Source organism: Thunnus thynnus, chromosome 2, assembly GCF_963924715.1.
Source record: "Thunnus thynnus chromosome 2, fThuThy2.1, whole genome shotgun sequence".
Classification (NCBI taxonomy): Eukaryota; Metazoa; Chordata; class Actinopteri; order Scombriformes; family Scombridae; genus Thunnus; species Thunnus thynnus.
Window position 1 is genome coordinate 26,458,784 of NC_089518.1, and position 18,777 is coordinate 26,477,560.

The following is an 18,777-nucleotide window of genomic DNA, read 5'->3' on the forward strand; positions in this document are numbered from 1 at the left end:
TAAGTGATGGAGATATGCAGAGAATGTTAGCCTGCAGAAAAAAGCAAGAAAAAAGTCACAGAGCAACCGAATATTGATTTCCCCTTTTAAATGAAGCTGTTAGAAAGACTGAAAGATTAAAAAAAGAAAAAGAAAGAGAAAGGATGCCAACTTCCAACAATACAGATCTCATAAAAGAAATGACTCATTTACTCCATGAATCTGCTTTCACCAAGACTACAGCCCAGTTGACCAGAGCTCGCTCACAAAAACATAAACACATAAAAGCTCAGACAGACCCAGTGGAGGACAAACATAAATCTCCATGTCAACACAGGCCTTGTGTCCAGGAGCAGGGTTATTGTTAGCAGAATAGCTGCTGGGCTGCTGCTATAGGCCACCAATCTCAAACCATAATTATTTAGAAGCTATGGGTGAGATGCTGGGTAAGTATGTGAATTGAATATGAAAGTAAGACAACTGGTTACCATAACTGACGCATGCTGTTATAAACAAATGGAGACACAGCCAATTAGATTAAGCATTAACAACATGGTATCAACACATAATTTTGTAATGATCATATTTACTTGAGTGCAGATGATTTATATACCAAGGCTGTATCTGTTCCAATAAGTTATAGTGATCACAATGTAGTAGCAATTGCAAGAAAAAGTCAGGTACCCAAAGCCAAACCAAGAGCTGTATACATAGGGTCCTACAGGAGGTTTTCTCAGGAAGCTTTCTTGGAGGATGTCGGTAAAATATGTGAACTAGAACCATTTCTCAAAAAGTTTCAACCAGTTATTGACAAACATGCACCTGTTAGGAAACTGACAGCGAGGACTTGTAGAGCGCCATGGGTTGACAGGGAATTAAAGGGCTATATGTCTCAGAGGAACGAGGCAAAGGAAACAGCACAAAAAGTGGTTGTATAACTGACAGACAAAAATACTGTAAACTGAGGAATTATGTCACAAAACTTCACAAAAGGAAAAGAAACAATATTATGCTCTACAGTCAAGCAGGACAAAGAATGACGGGAAAAAGCTTTAGAGTACACTAAATAATATAATGGGGAAAAAACACCTCTCCACAACCTACATTTTCTGAGTGTAGATAAAGTACCTTTATCACAAACCCAAAGAAATTGCAAATTACTTGAATGATTACTTCAGAAGCAATGTATATAGATTAGGGAGATAATTATCACATGGGACAGACAATAGCTTATCCATTTTTAACATAAAAAGAATTATATGAGGTATAAACCCTGCCATTTTGAGTTCAGTCAATTAAAAGTGGAAACAGTGGATAAATAAATAAAGTTACCATGTAATGACAAATAACCAGGGATTGATAATATAGATGGTAAGCTCAAATGGCTATATTGCACACCCAATTTGTCACGTACTAAATACCAACCTGAAACAATCTTTCCACAGGCTTAGAAAGAAGCAAAAGTTTTCTACTGCACAAAGACTGAAAAACATCATTTAGTGGCCCTAATAGTCGTCCCATAAGCTTGTTACCAGCACTTAGTAAGTAGTATTTGATCAAATACAAGAATACACACATACAAGACCTCTCAGTAAATAATCTGATAACAAACTTTCGGCGAAAGGGACACTCTACATGTACAGCTCTAGTGCAAATGACCAATGACTGGTAATGAGATCTTGACAGCAAATTGATATGTGGAGCCGTCCTATTAGATTTTACAGCAGCATGTGATGTTATTGACCACAAGCTTCTTCTTTAAAAGCCTAAGCGTTATGGATTTAGACCATCTGCAGCCGCCTAGATGGAAAGCTATTTGGTAAATAGATTGCAGAAAGTCTTCTATAATGGATGTTACTCAGATAGCGTGTCTGTGGAATGTGGAGTTCCTCAAGGTAGCAGTCTAGGCCCACTCATGTATTCCATTTTTACAAACTATTTACCTCTTGTACTAAAAAATGCTAAAATAACTATGTACTCAGATAATACAACACTACATGCATCAGCAGCAGCACCTGCTGATCTGACTGTCATCTTGAACAGGAAGCTAGATATTATCAGAAAGTTGATCCTTGAAAATAAACAGATACTTAACATATCAAAATGATAAGTAAAACATCCAGAACAAAACGCATAGATTTGATTCAAATCATTTGCTAAGAAAGGGCTAGAGCTTAAACTCTTTATAAATACAATACCCATCCAGCAAGTAAAGGAAACCAAGCTATTGAGCATAACCCTTGACACCAAATTGTCCTGGTCAAAACACATCAACACTGTTGTCAACGGAATTGGCGAGGCATTGGCCGTAATAAACCAATGCAGAAAATACCTTACACCTGATTTAACAAAACTTGTATTAAGTACTCTTATACTCTTGCAGCTTGATAACTGCTAGATAATATGGGTGAATACCACAAAAAAAGATTTAAGCAAACTAGAGCTAGTACAGAACAAAGCCTTGCTCTCCAGCGTCCGTACGGCACTAACATCAGTAGCATGCACTTCCATGCTGATCACTGCGCTTCTAACTCTCTACATGGAAAGTTTACAATTCAGAACTCTATCATGTCAGTACAGTCAATTCAAACACAATTTAGAGTCATATACATATGCCACCAGACAGGCAACAGAGGGCCAGTTTTCATTCCACAAGACAAACACTAATTTCCTTAAATGCACAGTAGAATATAGAAACATGGAATTCTTTATCAGTGTTACTGACTAAATTAACACAGAAATCAATGTTTAAAAAGCAAATAAGGAAACACCTAGGAACATCATATTTGTAGGATACTATGCATATGCAGATTTGTAGTTGTCGCTGGTAACTCTGTTGAGAGTCATTAGTGTTTATATACATATTAATATTATTCTCTTATATATGTCTTATGTTTGCCATTTGTGTTGACTGTAATGTTGCATTACATGCTGTAATGTATCCTTTTAAATGTAGACCCCAGGAAGACTAGCTGTGCTTTAAGGCACAGCTAATGGGGATCCTTGCTTTGACCAAAATCAATAGGGAAACTTTACTGCAACACACTCACACTTGCACACATCAAAAGGTGTGTGTCTCAGAGCATTAAGTTCACATAAAATCCATGTTGAACCTCTTTACATCTTCCACAAAAAGTACAATGTGATAAAAAAAACTAATTATGGTACAAATTAAACTCTAAAATCCACACAATCTCCCCTGGGAGAAACACATGTCTCCAGGTACAAAAGAAATCTTCACACACACACACACACACACACACAAGAAAAACAAACACACACAATGGTAATAAAAATCACACATACACTATGTGCACAACACAAAAGCTCCCCTGAGTTTCTGCAAGATGAAAAAACAGACACCAAGCACCAAAAAAATGAAAGAAAACCGTTTAACTTTGACACTGTGTTCTCAACTTGTTTCTGAAAAAGTGAGCTCTGCCATTTGCTGTGCCGTTCCACTTTGATCATGACTCACTCCCCATTTTCAAACGCTGTGACATTTGAAAAACACAATCCCACTTTGGTCTACTATCATCGCTGGAGAGGAGGATACAGAGAAATAGCAGGGCCAACACTGCCCCCCTACAGCACATCGCATCGTCTCTCCCCAAGAAATGAAGGTGACCACAAAACAGGTGTCCTACTGTCACAATCTGCCTGTCGGACTGTGACGATGGGAAGTCCATATTTGGTCATCATTTCTCGCTTTCTTCCACCGAGATGCTGTTCAGCTATTACCTAGAAAGATGGAGGGATCCAGAGGGTGCACCGTTTTTTTTTTTTTATTATTTATTTTCTTAAAGATGAGAGACAAGAAGAAAGAGAAAAAGAGAGGAGGGGAAGGAAAAATGACTGAGGTACTTTACCTCCCACAGGGCTCTATCTCTCCGATGGCCCCTTGTCGGGGGGACAAATTGATCTTGGAAATAAGGGGTCATTTCCTCTGCCTGTTTACCTGTTCACAGCACACTGTCATCAGTATGAAACACACACACACACCTCTGACCCAGCTGTACCCTCAGAGAGCTAATGTGAGGGATGGTTGAGTCATTCTGGCCTTCACTGTGACAACAAGCAAGCATCCTGTGTGTGTATGTGTGCATGTGTGTGTGCATGTGTGTGTGTGTCAGTGCAGCTTCCCCAACAGCAGTGACCCAGATGACCTTTGACTCTTTGAACCTTGAGCCAAATGAGCCATTTCAGCTCCTCTCTCTCTGTCAGTGGGAACACACTAACAGTCTGTCCATAGCAGAAAACCATCATCGATAAAATCTCACTTTTAAACAGCCCATCAAGCTCCTCAGACAACTTCTGCCAGAGTGTGTGTAGGTGTGTATGTCTATGTACACATTGGAGTGTGTGTTTACTGTATGTAAGTTGACGACAGAGTTAGGAGTTATTAAGATTTTATCAATTCTGATTAGGATTCTGTGTATCGATTCCAGTTCTTACTGGAGAGGAGGGGACCATGTATCATGGTCCCAATGAGACATAAAGAAAGTATGTTTACACTAAACAGTACAGTAATTTGTGATAAATTAGGTATTTTGTGAATCTTCATGGACTCATTTTTGGATTCTTTTTGGGACCAATATTGACCTTATCTAAAAGTAATAATTGTGAATTAGGTGTTAATAATGTATGTCTTGCTATCAAGTCTTAGAAATATCACCAATTGCTGTAAATTGCTTCTATTTTATTTCTTTATCTACATGTTTTAATCTTTAGTCCTTGTTCAAACGCTGGGTTTTAAGCCCTTTTGGCTCAGTTTCATCACACGGGAATACCAGGTCCAAATATGGAACACTGCTCCACCTGGGCGTCTCCTTTGATGTGTGATTGACAGTCATTAGTCTAATTAGTGCTGACAGAGGGTGACTTACGGACTTCAGTGGGGTGATGAAAAGTGCAGGACTATTACAGGAGAAATGTGCATTTTTTACCATAAAAGTGAAGCTTATTACAAGTGAGAAAAAAAAAGGATATTTGTGTGCACTGTGAATCTCAGCAGAACTGGGTACAAAACAAAGTGAGCTGGAACTGTTTAGTTCAGAAGAAAGTGCTGCAGCTCTGTTGAAAATTTGTGGAGCCCAGCAATGGGTGGAGTTTTATTGTGAAATGACATACAGTATATATGTGTTACCTGCACACAAACAGCTTGTTGTGTCATTTACTCCTCTCTGTCTCTCTCTGTTATACACACGGAATTCACAGCGGAGCTTGTTTTGTGTTTTGGGAGTTGTTGAGTGGATTTGTATATTGAAACTCTGGTTATTGACGATCCATCAGTGTTCAACAGAAACTTGGGTTAAACTTGGTGAAGCTGCTCTCTTTTATTTTCTGTTTATTTCAGTAAACATACAGTTTATGTCAATGAGATTGCTCTGTTACTTTTACACCATACACTGCAAGGTTGTCATAGTTTGTTTGTGCATCTAATTAAAATGCTGATGCAGTCCTGGCATATAGGCTTTAAACAATTAAAAATCAATCTTTTAGTCGATGTTTTCGGTAGCATCAAATGTTTTGAACAGTGCATCACATGTATTCCTACATCTATAAATATGGAAGAAATGCATCTCTATATTAAGTTCCCTGTAATGTCAAGCAGATTGTGAATCAGCACTGATATAACCAATGCATTAGATACACTTTCTTTGTCAATGTTATTACAAAATTCAGTGTTTCAGATTCAAATTCAAGTCATTCAGTCGACTCAAGCCGACTCAGTTTTTAGTGCCAGAGCAACCCCTGGCCTCACGTTACCTTAAATAAAAATGATTTCAATAAGTTCCACTCATGCATCACGTGATGTATAGTTTTTAACCTTGTGAATTAGGAGCACTGGTATCAGAGCATTACTTGATATTTGCAGATACCCTGAGTTGAGGCATGAGAATCACTATGAGGAGAGAAATGAGTGCAAGTTAAAAGATAAGATAAAGGGAAATAATATGTCCCATCTTGCCATAAAAGTTGAATGTTTGGTGTTGTACCCTTGTTATTACTTTTGTTGTACTTTAGTAGTAGTTGTATTCAGAATTACGTATTACTTTGCCAACAACAGCCGTTTTCAGTTGGGTTTCAGCAGTTACAGTACAGTACAACAGTTAACTGACATTGTTACATTCAGCTGTTTGTGTGATCTGTGACTATGCTGACAGACGTAATTTATCTACTCACCAAATGCCCGTGTTGGAGCATTATCTGTAGGTACTCTTTCTATTACAGCTGTTTTTGTGATTTAGTAGAATTTAGTTCTTTATATTATTATCACTTTACCGCTAACCAAGCTAGCCAGTATACTTCACTAGCTGTCTGGTGCTTCTAAGTGACTGTTGAGCTACTATTGGAATAACTGTTATGCATTTAACTATTTTCACCTTTAGTCTTGTGGACTACTGTGCTGTACTTCCTATGTGGACTTTAAGGACCATTGTGCAAGATTTAGGGGGATCTATTGGCAGAAATGGAATATAATATTCACAAGTATGTTTTCATTAGTGTATCATATACCCATACCCAGTCCCCCTGCATCATACTTTAACTGCATCACCTTCCTCTGTCACCTGAATCTTTCTTAAAATATGTCTTTAAATCTTACCTCTTCAAACCAGACACTCTGGCTGTGTCTGAAATAACCCCCTTTACTATATAGCACACTATATTTATTGTTCGCCGTTTTATTTGAGCGTACGAATTCTGTGTAAATGTATCCGCTATATAGCGCCCTCAGATATTCTACAATGAAACGAAAATAGCAGTGCCCGGGGCATGAACACTACTTTCTTCTGTCAATCACACAATGCAACACACTACATTTTATAGGTGTGAAAATAACTGTTGTGCGACTCTACACGTGTCAGTGATGATGCAATAATAATGATTAGCAAGTGTTCGAAATCTCAGTTTACTGCTCACTATGGACTAAACTATTGAGTTTCTACTATATAGTGAGTAGTGAATAAGTGAATGAGGGGGTGATTTCAGACACACAGCCTCTTTCTCACACAGACACAGACACACCTCAACATACACTTCCATCTCCACATTGCGAAAACCACCCAGTCAGTTCCTCGCTTTAAATAAGACCCCCTCCCCTTCGCTCCCCTCCCTTCCGCTTAGAGCTGTGTGACTATAAAGTGTAACAATAAAGCAGCTTATGACTGGAGGCTTTTATTTGCTCTGGCTCCTTGAGCAGCAGTCAGCATGTACACAATACACACACACACACACAGGACTGCAGGGCCAGGAGGCTGGGCAGAGCAAACGGCCATTTCGGTTACTTCTGCTGGATTTTCAAAACTCTTCCTTTGGGGTTGCAGCAGTGCAGCATCAGAGCAGCAAGCGTGTAAGACTCGTCAGCTACGACTGTCCACCCAGCCCTTTCGCTCTCTCCTGCCTTTGTTTCATTCATAAGCCAACAACACATTTAGTGTATGCTGCCACACACACACACACACACATCATTTTAAATTCCAATATTCCCACAGGTGATCCAGACAAATCCAGTCAGACACACATACACCTTCGGCCCCTGAACCATTGCAGTAAATATCATTATGGAATCAATGCAGCATTGAATCAGCCGAGGCTGTGTGGCTGTGTGTGTGCGTGCGTGCCTGCGTGTGTGAGTGTGTGTGTGTGTGTGTGTGTGTGATAAAGGGAAGAAGTTGATAACACCATATGCTCCTGTGAGGATTTCACCAAACTCCATGTTTTTTGATTGAAAGGAAGGTGGGTAAGGTATTACCATAACCTTCCCACCACATGTCTGCTGTAAACTCAATAATGCAAGAATGATTTCAAACGTGCACACACAGACGCACACACACAGCTTCCCCGCACCCATTGTTGCTATGCACCATGGTAAATTCAATATTGTGTTCACACCCCTAAGCCAGAGTGGGAGTACAGTCGGCAGAGAAGCCACAGCTTTAGCTGTAAATCAATAGATTAAATAGAAATGTATGAATAAAACACAAGTTAATAAATAAAAGAGGAGATGGTTTACTCTTGCTGTCATATACTGTACAGGCCAACTCCCATTTGAGAGAGAAAGGGTGTGAGAGAAAAAAAAAAAAAAAAAAAAAAAAAGAGGATGAGAGCAACTTGAAAGATGACCAGAGAGACACACAGAGGGGAAACAGAAACAAAAGAGTTTTTAATGTGTTTTATACTATGTTTTTATTCATTATTTGGGATCTACTCCAGCTGTTCCTTCTCTATCATCGTCTATCGTCAGAGTAGGTGTGCTTGCATAAGGAGTCTATCTGATTTACTGCAGTACATTTAATGTGCTTTCATTTCAAGTATTTGAGTGTGTGCGCAATATACAAACACGTGTTGTACTGTAAATGTCAGGACTGAAACGTCCGTGTTGATTTGACTAAAGATTAAAATGTGTCAAACAAGCGTAGTTATTCATCTTTGACATTTGTGAAGTGTGCGCATTATCTCACATACGGATCAGCTCCAAAATTGTTGTGTGTACTGTTTATGTGTAGGGCTAATCAAATTCTTAATCAACTTGTAGTCAAATGACTTCTTCAACTAATCAATCAATAGATTTAAATGAAAAAAAAGACATTGCTGCCCCTTCACAGCTGTGTATGGAAGAATCAAAAGAGCTTATTATACAGAAAGGCATGTTTTTTTACATTATAACAATGTCAGATATGATTATTACATTTCATTAATGACTAACAGTTTAGTCCCCATAAAAAGATCATTAAAAATAACTATCAATCAATGAAAGATCTCTTTGTTAACCAAGACCTTAATGAGCCGTTAGTCTAAAAACTAACTGAGAAGGAGCAGCCTCTGGATCCACTGAACTTCTTTTATTGGATTTATTATACGGTTATTGGTACACAGCAGTGTTGGATTATAAACTTCTTAAGATGTACTATAAATACAACTCTCTTTTTTATTACTGTCTCTTAACACCTATTATATGGTTACTATTGCAGGTTCCCTCCATATTTTCTTTGTACCGTCAGCGTGTTTTTCACTACTCAGAGGGCCTGAGATAAATCAGTGATTGTCATGCTGTAGGCCTGAGAATCCACTGAGACACTATACGTGATACTGAGTCATACAAAACAAAAACTTGACTTGACATACCTGTCGTTAATGCTCCAGTTGAGGCAGAGGTTGAGGGAGCTGAGGTTGCGACATTTCCTCACCACCTCCATCACCGTCTCGTTGTTCAGCTCGGAGATGTGCCGCAGGTCAAGGACGCTCAAATTACGTAGCTGCAAGAGGCAACACACACAAACATTTCATTTTTTTTTATCATGTAGATGGCTAACAGTCAACCTAATAACAAAGCCCCCTTTTAACAATATAAAAACTACTGCAGCTCCAACATTTTTTTTTCCAGGAGGATCCACTGTTGATTAATTACTGTGAGCAGTGCAAAAAAAATGAAATGAAGCTGTAAGAATGGAAATATTTGGTGAAGTCATGTCTGGTATACAAGCATGAATGAGTTTGATCCATGACATGATGATTTAAAGAATGTGAGAATGATTTCTCTATACACTGAGTGAGCTCGTACCACCAGATGTACTGCATTAATACAGAATAAAACCTAACAAGGCAGATAAATGATGGAAAATTGCTTGCTGTTAGTGTTTACCATTTTGTGCCTGCATGCCTGGTGTGAGGGGTTATGAGCCAACATAAGCATTCACTTTTGCTTTTCCTCTCATCTGCCAGACTTTCAACAATCCCGCCTTCCCATCTGATTATATATAAGAATATACCTTATAAGAGGTGTTTAGATTAATCCTCCAGTCAAAACATCTACTTCCTGACACACTGTTGAACAAATGTTTCTTGCTTGCAGAAATTACTAAAAATGCTTTTTCCAAGTCACAGCACAGTTGTATTTTCCTCTGATACATACTCAAAATTATTAAAGGCACAGGTGTACACACACATACACACGCTGGGGATGCAAGATAATAGAGGTATGATACTCCAGCCAGCCGCCAGGGAGGCAGGGTGGTAAATGTCATGGCCAAGGCTAAAGAGAAAACAAGCTTACAGTTGGTGTTAAGATCACTGAGCACTATTGTCAGCTCTGTAGGCATGACATATACCTACCAGCATGAAGACACATGGGGGGAATGGATAAGGACCACGGCTCGCTGTGTGAAGTAAGCACACATGTAAACACTCTCCCCTGTCCCCGCATACTGGGAATCAAAACACAGAGAGGCACACACCGACTGCAAACAAACACAGCGAGTGTGTGATGCCGCACTGTGCTGACGGTTATAAAAGAGGCTTTCAAAACCGTTACCTCTGTCTAGTTACTCCATTTGTCTCTCTATTCTTATGCAGCCTGTGGCTTTTTTTTTTGTCACCCTTCAAGAGAAAATTGGATCCACACCTCTTGTGATAAAAGGTCTGCTTAGGCATGAAATAAACATGAAACAGATTTTGTTTGTGGCACCTATACTGTGAAGACATGCTTAGATATACTAATGAAATAAACATTAAACAGCTTGCGTGTGCAAAGATGGGTCAAGAGTACAGCCGTGATCGTCAGGGACAGCTAAACTGACATGATAAACAATGGTATTTAATTAAAGGGGAAAAATCCTTAACTGCATGCATTATCACAGACATGCACACATGCATGCACATACTGTTAAACCACACACACAGACACACACAAACTACCATGTGCCCCTGTGGCCAGTGTTGGATCGACGTGCTAAATTATTCATGCATTTATTCATTCTGTGTGTGTGTGTGTGTGTGTGTGTGTGTGTGTGTGTGTGAGTGAGTGAGTGCATGTGTAAATGTGTGTGTGGCAGCATTGTTTGCAAAACAAAAGCATTGCAAAAATCAAACCTGGAAGTAAGTGACCACTACCACAAAATACTGTATTCATAGCAACAGACAAGCAACACTCAGATTGTCAAAAAATGATCATCAACAGCACAAATATCCTCACACATACACACACACACACACTCACACGCACACACACACACACACACACACACACACACACAGTTATTTGCATTTAGTATTTGTGATTATTAAGCCTGGAGTAAAAATTTAAAAGCCCTGACATCAAAAGTTGTATTTGTTCTCCAAATCTTCAAAACTGCTTATGTCTGCTAAAAAGAATTTCTACTACAACCAATGATAACAGTCTCATTGATGTTTATAGCCAATGAGAACCCAGGCCAACCGGAGTGAGTTTTGATTGGCTGAGAGTGTAGCTAGGTTGAAGAAAATTGAAAATTTAGCAGCTGTCTGCATGAAAAGGAAGAGGCAGAGTCACGGCTGAGACTGTAACTTTGTTAATCCATCTGTGAAAAACCACAGCAGGAAAATAAATTCCACAGTTTAGCAGACATCTGCCGAAAGAAAAATACCCTCCAAATCCCTGAAATGAAGTCACACAAGAAACAACCTCTCAATAATTAGTCACACCTTCAGAATGTGACAGGCCACAGTGCCAGTGTTTGTTTTCTCATAGTAGACAGACTATAGTAATTTGACTCGTAGGTGACAGGTTTTAATGCTTCCAATTTTATTTAATCATTTCCACTCATAATATAGTTTATTTTCTGCCCGTGTATGTCTGTGTGTCCGATAACAAACGTGAACATGAAAAGAAAGAAAAATAAATGGAGAGAAATGTGGAGGGGAGGGGAACAAAATCTTAAGAAGGAGAAGAAGACAAAGCCAGTGATTCACAGCACAAGTGAGAGAGAAAGTGATGGAAAACGGGAAAAGAATAAAACAGAGTGAGAGCAAGTGAGGGAGAAATAGAATAGAGAGCAGGGGATTTGGTGAGGGTTCGGTAGGTTTTCCTCCTCGATGGCTGCATTCTGTAACCAGGCAGAGTTCGTCCTGTCTCCTCTGAGTTGGCAGCTACACCTGGATAATTATTCATGCTGTTCATAAAAACACTGAAACCTGCAAAATCCAGCTGCTCTGAGGCCAGCGTGTCGTCCCCGCCCCGTGAACACATATGCATGGCACGGAAATTAATGCGCACACCGATTATATGAATATTCTAACACTACGTGCACACATGTTCACATGCACAAAAGTATGCATGAGAAGATTTTTGAACAAAATGATTATTAAAACAAGCAGCAATTCTGTTAATAGTAGCAGTAATTTAATAAATCTGCCATTCTAGGTGGTAAAATTAATAATTAATGATAATAACCAGTAAATTAAATGACCCATCCTAAAATATAATTCGCTAAGGTCTTAAAATCCACTTTAATGTCTGCTCATGTTATTTCTTAAATTAAATTAAGAAATATTAAATAATAAAATAAAAAAATAAAAAATCAGTACGGTCCATTCAGTACAAAAAAAAGCCTTAAGTCAAGCTTTACACAATCATAAAATTGCATTTGAATGTCGGTTTATAGACCAATTCCACATCAATTCAAATATGTAACACATATGTTATGCAAAGATAAGAGAAAATAATTAAAAAAGAGTTGGATGAGTAAATGGTTTGTGTCTGAGACATGGGTGTAGCACCACATTTCTGCATAGAGAGTTTATTTAATGCAGTCCACATGACCAGAGGAGCTGCTTTCTGAGCTCTAGGGAGTTTGGCTCCCACCTGCTTCACTTAGACGCCTCTCTCCAACAGGAAAAACGAGAGCCTGCGTCAGAGGTCAAACGTAAAACGCCACTTTGAATGAAAGAAAAATAACTAGCTGTTTTAAAAAGGTACGCTCTCCCTCAGCCAAGAATAGGCTGAAGTTCAATATTGGGAGAGTTTGATTTGACACTTTATTACATTAGTGTATGTCACAGTCTGGCATCCAGAGGGTTTGTGAGCGTGTGCAGGACATACCTGTGTATGTACGCAGAGCTATAACTACCTGTGCTATTACTACATTTATTTACACAACGTCAAGCATCAGGATGCCAAGCAGGAAGTGGAGGCCTGGTGGACCCCGTGCAGAGGAAATGATGTCATGGTTTGAACGCTGGCACCAAGCTGCATGAGTTCATTGCTGTTACTGTCCATCAACTTCAGTGTCCCACATGACAAGCGGCTAGATGACATTTAAAGAGCCCGGACAGAGCAAGCATTGTTTTAGTCATAAATAGCGTACATGTTGGATTTTGGAAAATATGAGCTGCTATTTCATTGCTGCAGTTAATTTACAACCACCATAGGATTTAGTATGTGAGCTTAGTCAATGAAAAGTAGGTCCTACTGTGGGAAACACATATCCTTAAAAGAAAAAAAAACAAAAAAAAAAACACATGTATGCAAGTACTGTCTATGAAACAAGAAAAAAAAAAGGTTGCTTTTCAGTAAAACTAACAACCGTAACGGTGGAAATTCAACTCTCAGGCCAGCGAAGACGAGAGAAAACAGACAAACTTGAGTTTAAATCCTCTAAACAATGCAGGTAGAACTTTAGACAGTCACTTTGAAGTAATATTCAAAGTCCTGAGCAAGAAGTCAAAGTCACAGGGTGTTGTCGAGGTGGCATTGTGGCCCTGACACATTTTTGCTTGGCTGTACGCATGTGTTGGAGATTGTGTGAGACAGGATGAGGCGGGGAGCGGGGGGCGGTGGGAGGGGGGAGTGAAAAAGGTGAGACGAATGGCAGCGGTGTCACTAGGTGAATACAAGTGCGCGCTCATGCATATACGCTCTGCTTTTTTTTCCATATCGAAGCATCCCAGACAGTTCAGTCAGACAGGAGAAAGCTGTGTCGAGACAATCCCTCTGCAGTAAAGCCTAAATCACACACTCTCACTAGACGCACATTCAGGAGAAAAAAAAAAAAAAAAAACACACACACACGTATAAATACATAGAGGCAGACAGAGTGATATGAATATTTGAAAAGGGACTGAGGCAAAAACTGGAAAGGCCATGGGTCTGGTATCACAAATACATTGTCTGCATCAGTCACGGACCAGTGAGCTGATCCTTGTATGTGTGTATGTGTATGTGTGGTTACCTTCTCTCTTTATCTGTCTTGTGCCCATCTACTGTCTATCACTTATTTTCCCTCTCCTACCCCCTTTTTCCTCTCTCTCTTTCAGTCGCTAATCCTGCATGTGTTGGTGTTGATAACAAACTCAGTGGCGAGGAAAGGCTTGAGGAGATAGAGAGCATTGGTTTCTCTTCGGCGCACTAAGCCAAATGACCACATAGGCACGTACATACACACGCATGCAAGCATGCGCGACCCGATGTGGCGGCACTGGATGACAGTCACAGCACAGTGACACTCGTTGGGCCAATAATGAGACATGATACCCCTCCCTCCAGAGGTCAAAAACCTCTCTATCTCTGTCTGTCTCTGGGTTAAAAGTCTTAGAGCCAAATGAATTATTCTTCAATTACTCTTGCAGTAGACACACATCATCCTTAGGCTCTTCTCTGCTCATTATATTCATAAATCCCCCAATCTCCCCCATACAGCAGTGAAGAAAATTATTATTACAATTTCGACTCATTCTGCGACCCCCCCCCCCCTCAACCCCATTACCTTTCTTCCTCCAAATCCCCTCTGCTCCTTCGTTTCCCCTTTATCCTCTCTGCCACCCCTGAGACACAATACACATGTACAAGTACACAGTCACACACACACACACATATGTACATAGGGGAAGATACACACACACACACACACACACTTACTTCACTGGTTTGTGTTGGGGGGTTATCAGTTTGACACAGGGCACTGTGATTATGTATTTTCTATGCTCCAGTCAGGGGGAGGAGATAAGGGGCCAGCAGACTACAGCAAAGCCAGACACCACTCATCCCATGTGGGGAGAAAGTGGTGGAGTGGTGGGTGTGAAGGTGACAGTGGGTGAAGACCTGTATCGTAACCTTTTGTGTTTCACAGCTTTCGAAAATCTCTTTTTCACCTTCTGCTCGTGGCAAACAAAGAAAAAGAAAGAAAATAATATTTGAGTTTTCTTCTGGTTTTTTTTAATAGGCTGTGAGCCAAATTTGAACTCTGAAGGATGTTGCGAGTACACACTGCTCATCTGAGCCTGCTAAGCCACCAGGATGGATAGACCATATGATTCTGGTTAGGAAATTAAATAGCATCCCTGTCATAAACCAGACTGTTTTATTTGCTCATAAACACACAGAGAGAATGAGGTATTGCCCACAGTCCAATTCTGTCAAATTTAGAGAGCATTTATCAAAAGGTCCTAACTTTCTGCGGAGAAGAACAACAAAACCACTAGAGCGGCACAGCTGAATTAATCTACAAGGCCCCAAATTAAGACCAGAAACATCCAAGTTCTGTACATCAGAGAGACAACACACAGCTATTACAGTCTCCAAATATACCTCTTTTCATCTCTGACACATTCTTCAACAGCCTCTCCATTTGTTATGTCTTTGGCCTCCTCTCTTTCTCCCGAGGGTGGGAACTTTCACACACACAAAAAAGGCATTTTGAGGCCCACAGTGTCTTAGGGCAGTGATAGGCTGATGTATGAGGAGGGGTATTGTGGGTAGGCATGACAGGCAAAAAGGGGAAGCCATCAGTGGGACATCTAAGGCCGGGGGAATGAAGGCTCTCTGGCACCCAGAGCTGCTCTCAAACACTGGCTCTCTGATAGAGCCGACCTTGGACTTAATCACTACCAGAAGAAAAGAGCACCGCTTGACAGGAAGATGGAGAGACAGAGCGAGAGTATGTGTGTCTATGTGTGCGTGTGTGAGAGAGAGAGAAAGAGAGAAAGACAAAAACACACAAAAGCAGAAAAAAAGAGGAAAAAAAAGAGACACTGTACATATGCAGAGGGTGATGGCGACCAAAAGCAGAAAGAGATTGGACAGAGAAAGAGATTAAAAGTAATAACATTAAGAGAGTGAGTTTTTCCTTTTTCAAACAACAGAAAAGTGTAACTAGGAACCGGAGGGAAATCACAGAAAATACTGTCTTTTATCCACTTCTAATATACACACAAATCCATCTCCTAAAAGACACAAACACATACAAACGCACACACATCTGAAGACGAGCAGGAGTTACACTCAAACCGGCTGAGTGAAGCCTTCCACCCTTAATAACGCCCAATGCCTCACCACACACACACTAAATCCAGTGCGCTCCCAGCTCTGTGGCATGTCACAAGCTTGAATAAAAGGATGAACCCTCTGAAACTGAATTAGGAGAGTGATTCTGCTCAGATATAGTAGGAACATACACATACAGTATACATATATACTGTATAAAGTTCTCAAATTAGCTGCTAAGGGAGAGCGCCAAATCACTCAAAGCTCTGGGACACACACACACACACACACACAAAGCCTCCATCCAAAGATGTTTTGTATCCATTACACAGCCTTGGTGTGTGACAAGCCTCATCAATAAAACTATTATTACTGTCAAGAGCTCGTAGCCAACTTAAAGCGTCAATCTGGAAAGCAACCATAAATAAAAATTTATAGTATATCCCTGGCACAACAACACAAAACACATCAGACACGTGTCTGTTCTTAAAATCACCACAGTGTCTGTGCTCACGTCTGAAGTCGTACGTACAGTTTGATTTCCTACCGGTCAGGAAAGTTTCGATTAGGAGGCTTTAGTCTCTCAGCCAGCAGAGATCTTGATTTCAGTCGCTAACAAGATGATGATTTATCAAACGGCGCCTTGCTACAAGTATTGAGTTGTGTTGCACATCATAGAGGAGCGGTGCAGCTCTCCCGTAGGACTGAAACACTGCAAAGCCATTAGAGGAGCATAAGTGCCACAGCTTTACAGTTACTCTACAAACCATCTGCATCAAACCCAGCACCGTGGGTTACCCGTTTCAACCATCAGCTCACTTGATTAAGAAAATACGTTTTCAATTGATTCCCTCATACCCTAATTTGCGGGAGGTTGGTATAGAAAAAAGACTATCAATCTGAAATGAGTGTGTCATATAAGAGAAGTTAATAAAAGTAATGGATTTTCCTCCTGGTTTTTTTTTTTTTTTTTTTTCCTTTTCCCCTGCTGATGGCTAGGTGGGAAATAAGTAGGTTGGGAAGATTATCAGAGAGAGCGAGAGAGAGCAATCGAGGAAGAAAAGAAGTGGGAGGGAGTGTGATAATCGAACACGAGAGGAGAGCCGCAGTCCTGGAATCGCATGCAGGTCCACGGAGTCATCAGAAATGCAACGATTCTAAACGCAAGAATATGATTTTCAAATCGACACTGGATGGGACCAATTGGGAACGAATGAGAGGAGGAATCAACTGCTAAACGAGATAATTACTGTCAGAGATTACACCGGCAGAGAGAGGAAGAGCCAGTGAGCGGGACAGAAAGAGATGGATCACAGAAATGATGAAATAACAGAAAAAAAGAGATACATGTTTATCTTATGAATCTGTATGGACAGAATGTGGTCAAAACATTTCAGTCTCATCACATCATCTCATCAACTCCTACATTATAAACATATTTGGGCCAAAAACTTCAACTACCTTCAAAAAACATATTTGTTAAGTGGTCATTTTGATTGGATCAGATTTAGAGTTGTCACCCTTTCATGATTATTGTAGCAGCTGACATGGACGATGCAAAAAATAATCATAATGTAAAGCTAATTTTAAAAATTTCGTGGAGCAAGAAAGACTATCCCTGCATTTTGATTTCTAAACATGCTACTTCAATAAAAGATTGGTATAACGAGGTACAGCCTGACTGATACAGAATTTTTCGCGGCCAATACCAATATCGATACTTGAGAGTTTCAAAGGTCTGATGATGATATACAGTACGAGTTTATTTTACATAAACACATAGTATTTTTGAGGATCCCTCAAGAATCATGACCAAAATATTTACTGAACAGGACGCTTATAGAAGAATAAACTTATCAGTGCTCCCAAGAAAAATGACGTAATGATGAAAACGCTTCTAAATCATCGTACATACATACATACAGGAATTGCAATTTCTTGTTATCGACCACATACTGTATAAGCCCGTACCAATATATCCACTGTAAGCTAATCAGTCTAGCTCTATAAGGAGGTATTCAAAATATTACCTTTGAAGAAATTTACCTAAACTTTATACAAAAATATCAAGGAATCCCTCATGTTATGACAACCAGTCCTTTTATGTTACTCCTCTTGACTGGACTTCCCTCTTAACCCTCTGAGACCTAAGGCATCCATTGGTACCAACCATGTCATGCTAGCTTGTTGGGAAGGAATAATAACACCTAATAATATTAGATTAAATTTTGGCGAGGGAAAAACTGGCATGGCTATTTTTCAAAAGGGGTTCCTTGACTTCTCACCTTAAGATATCTGAATGAAAATGGGACCTATGGGTACCCACAAGTCTCCCCTTTACAGACATGCCCACTTTATGCTAATCCCATGCAGTTTTTTGCATGCAGTATAAATGTGTTATTTTCATCTATTCTAAAAAAGATGTATTTGAATATTTCTGCATATTGGGGTCCCTAAACAGTCTTGGAATTGCATAAATTGAGTATGACTGGAAAGCTGAGACTCTTGTGGATTCAATGAGCCCAATTGTATTCATGTGTGATGATGTTAGTCCCCATAGTAGCCATTTCATTGTAGCGAGACCATTTTTTGAAACTTGACGTTGCTGTATAAAATGACCTATTGTGACTTCTAGGATAATCACAGCTTCATGAAACTTTACAACCACAAACTAGAGACTGAGGGCATTCAGAGGATGTCTGGCTTTTCTTGCAATTTTGACAATAAAGGGGTTTCTGAGCAGTTTCCAGAATAGAAGTGCTCATCAAATCGTCAAAAAA

At 39.8% G+C, this 18,777-nt stretch overlaps 1 protein-coding gene across 2 annotated transcripts in view; it reads right to left on the reverse strand.

Moving 5' to 3' along the window:
• Nucleotides 1-18,777, reverse strand: part of fbxl17 (F-box and leucine-rich repeat protein 17) — a 239,313-nt gene that overhangs the window by 140,319 nt on the left and 80,217 nt on the right. For both annotated transcript variants that reach the window (XM_067612929.1, XM_067612937.1), the window contains exon 8: nt 9,109-9,239. In XM_067612929.1, the coding sequence (XP_067469030.1) occupies nt 9,109-9,239 (131 nt within the window). The remainder of the gene's footprint in view (nt 1-9,108; nt 9,240-18,777) is intronic.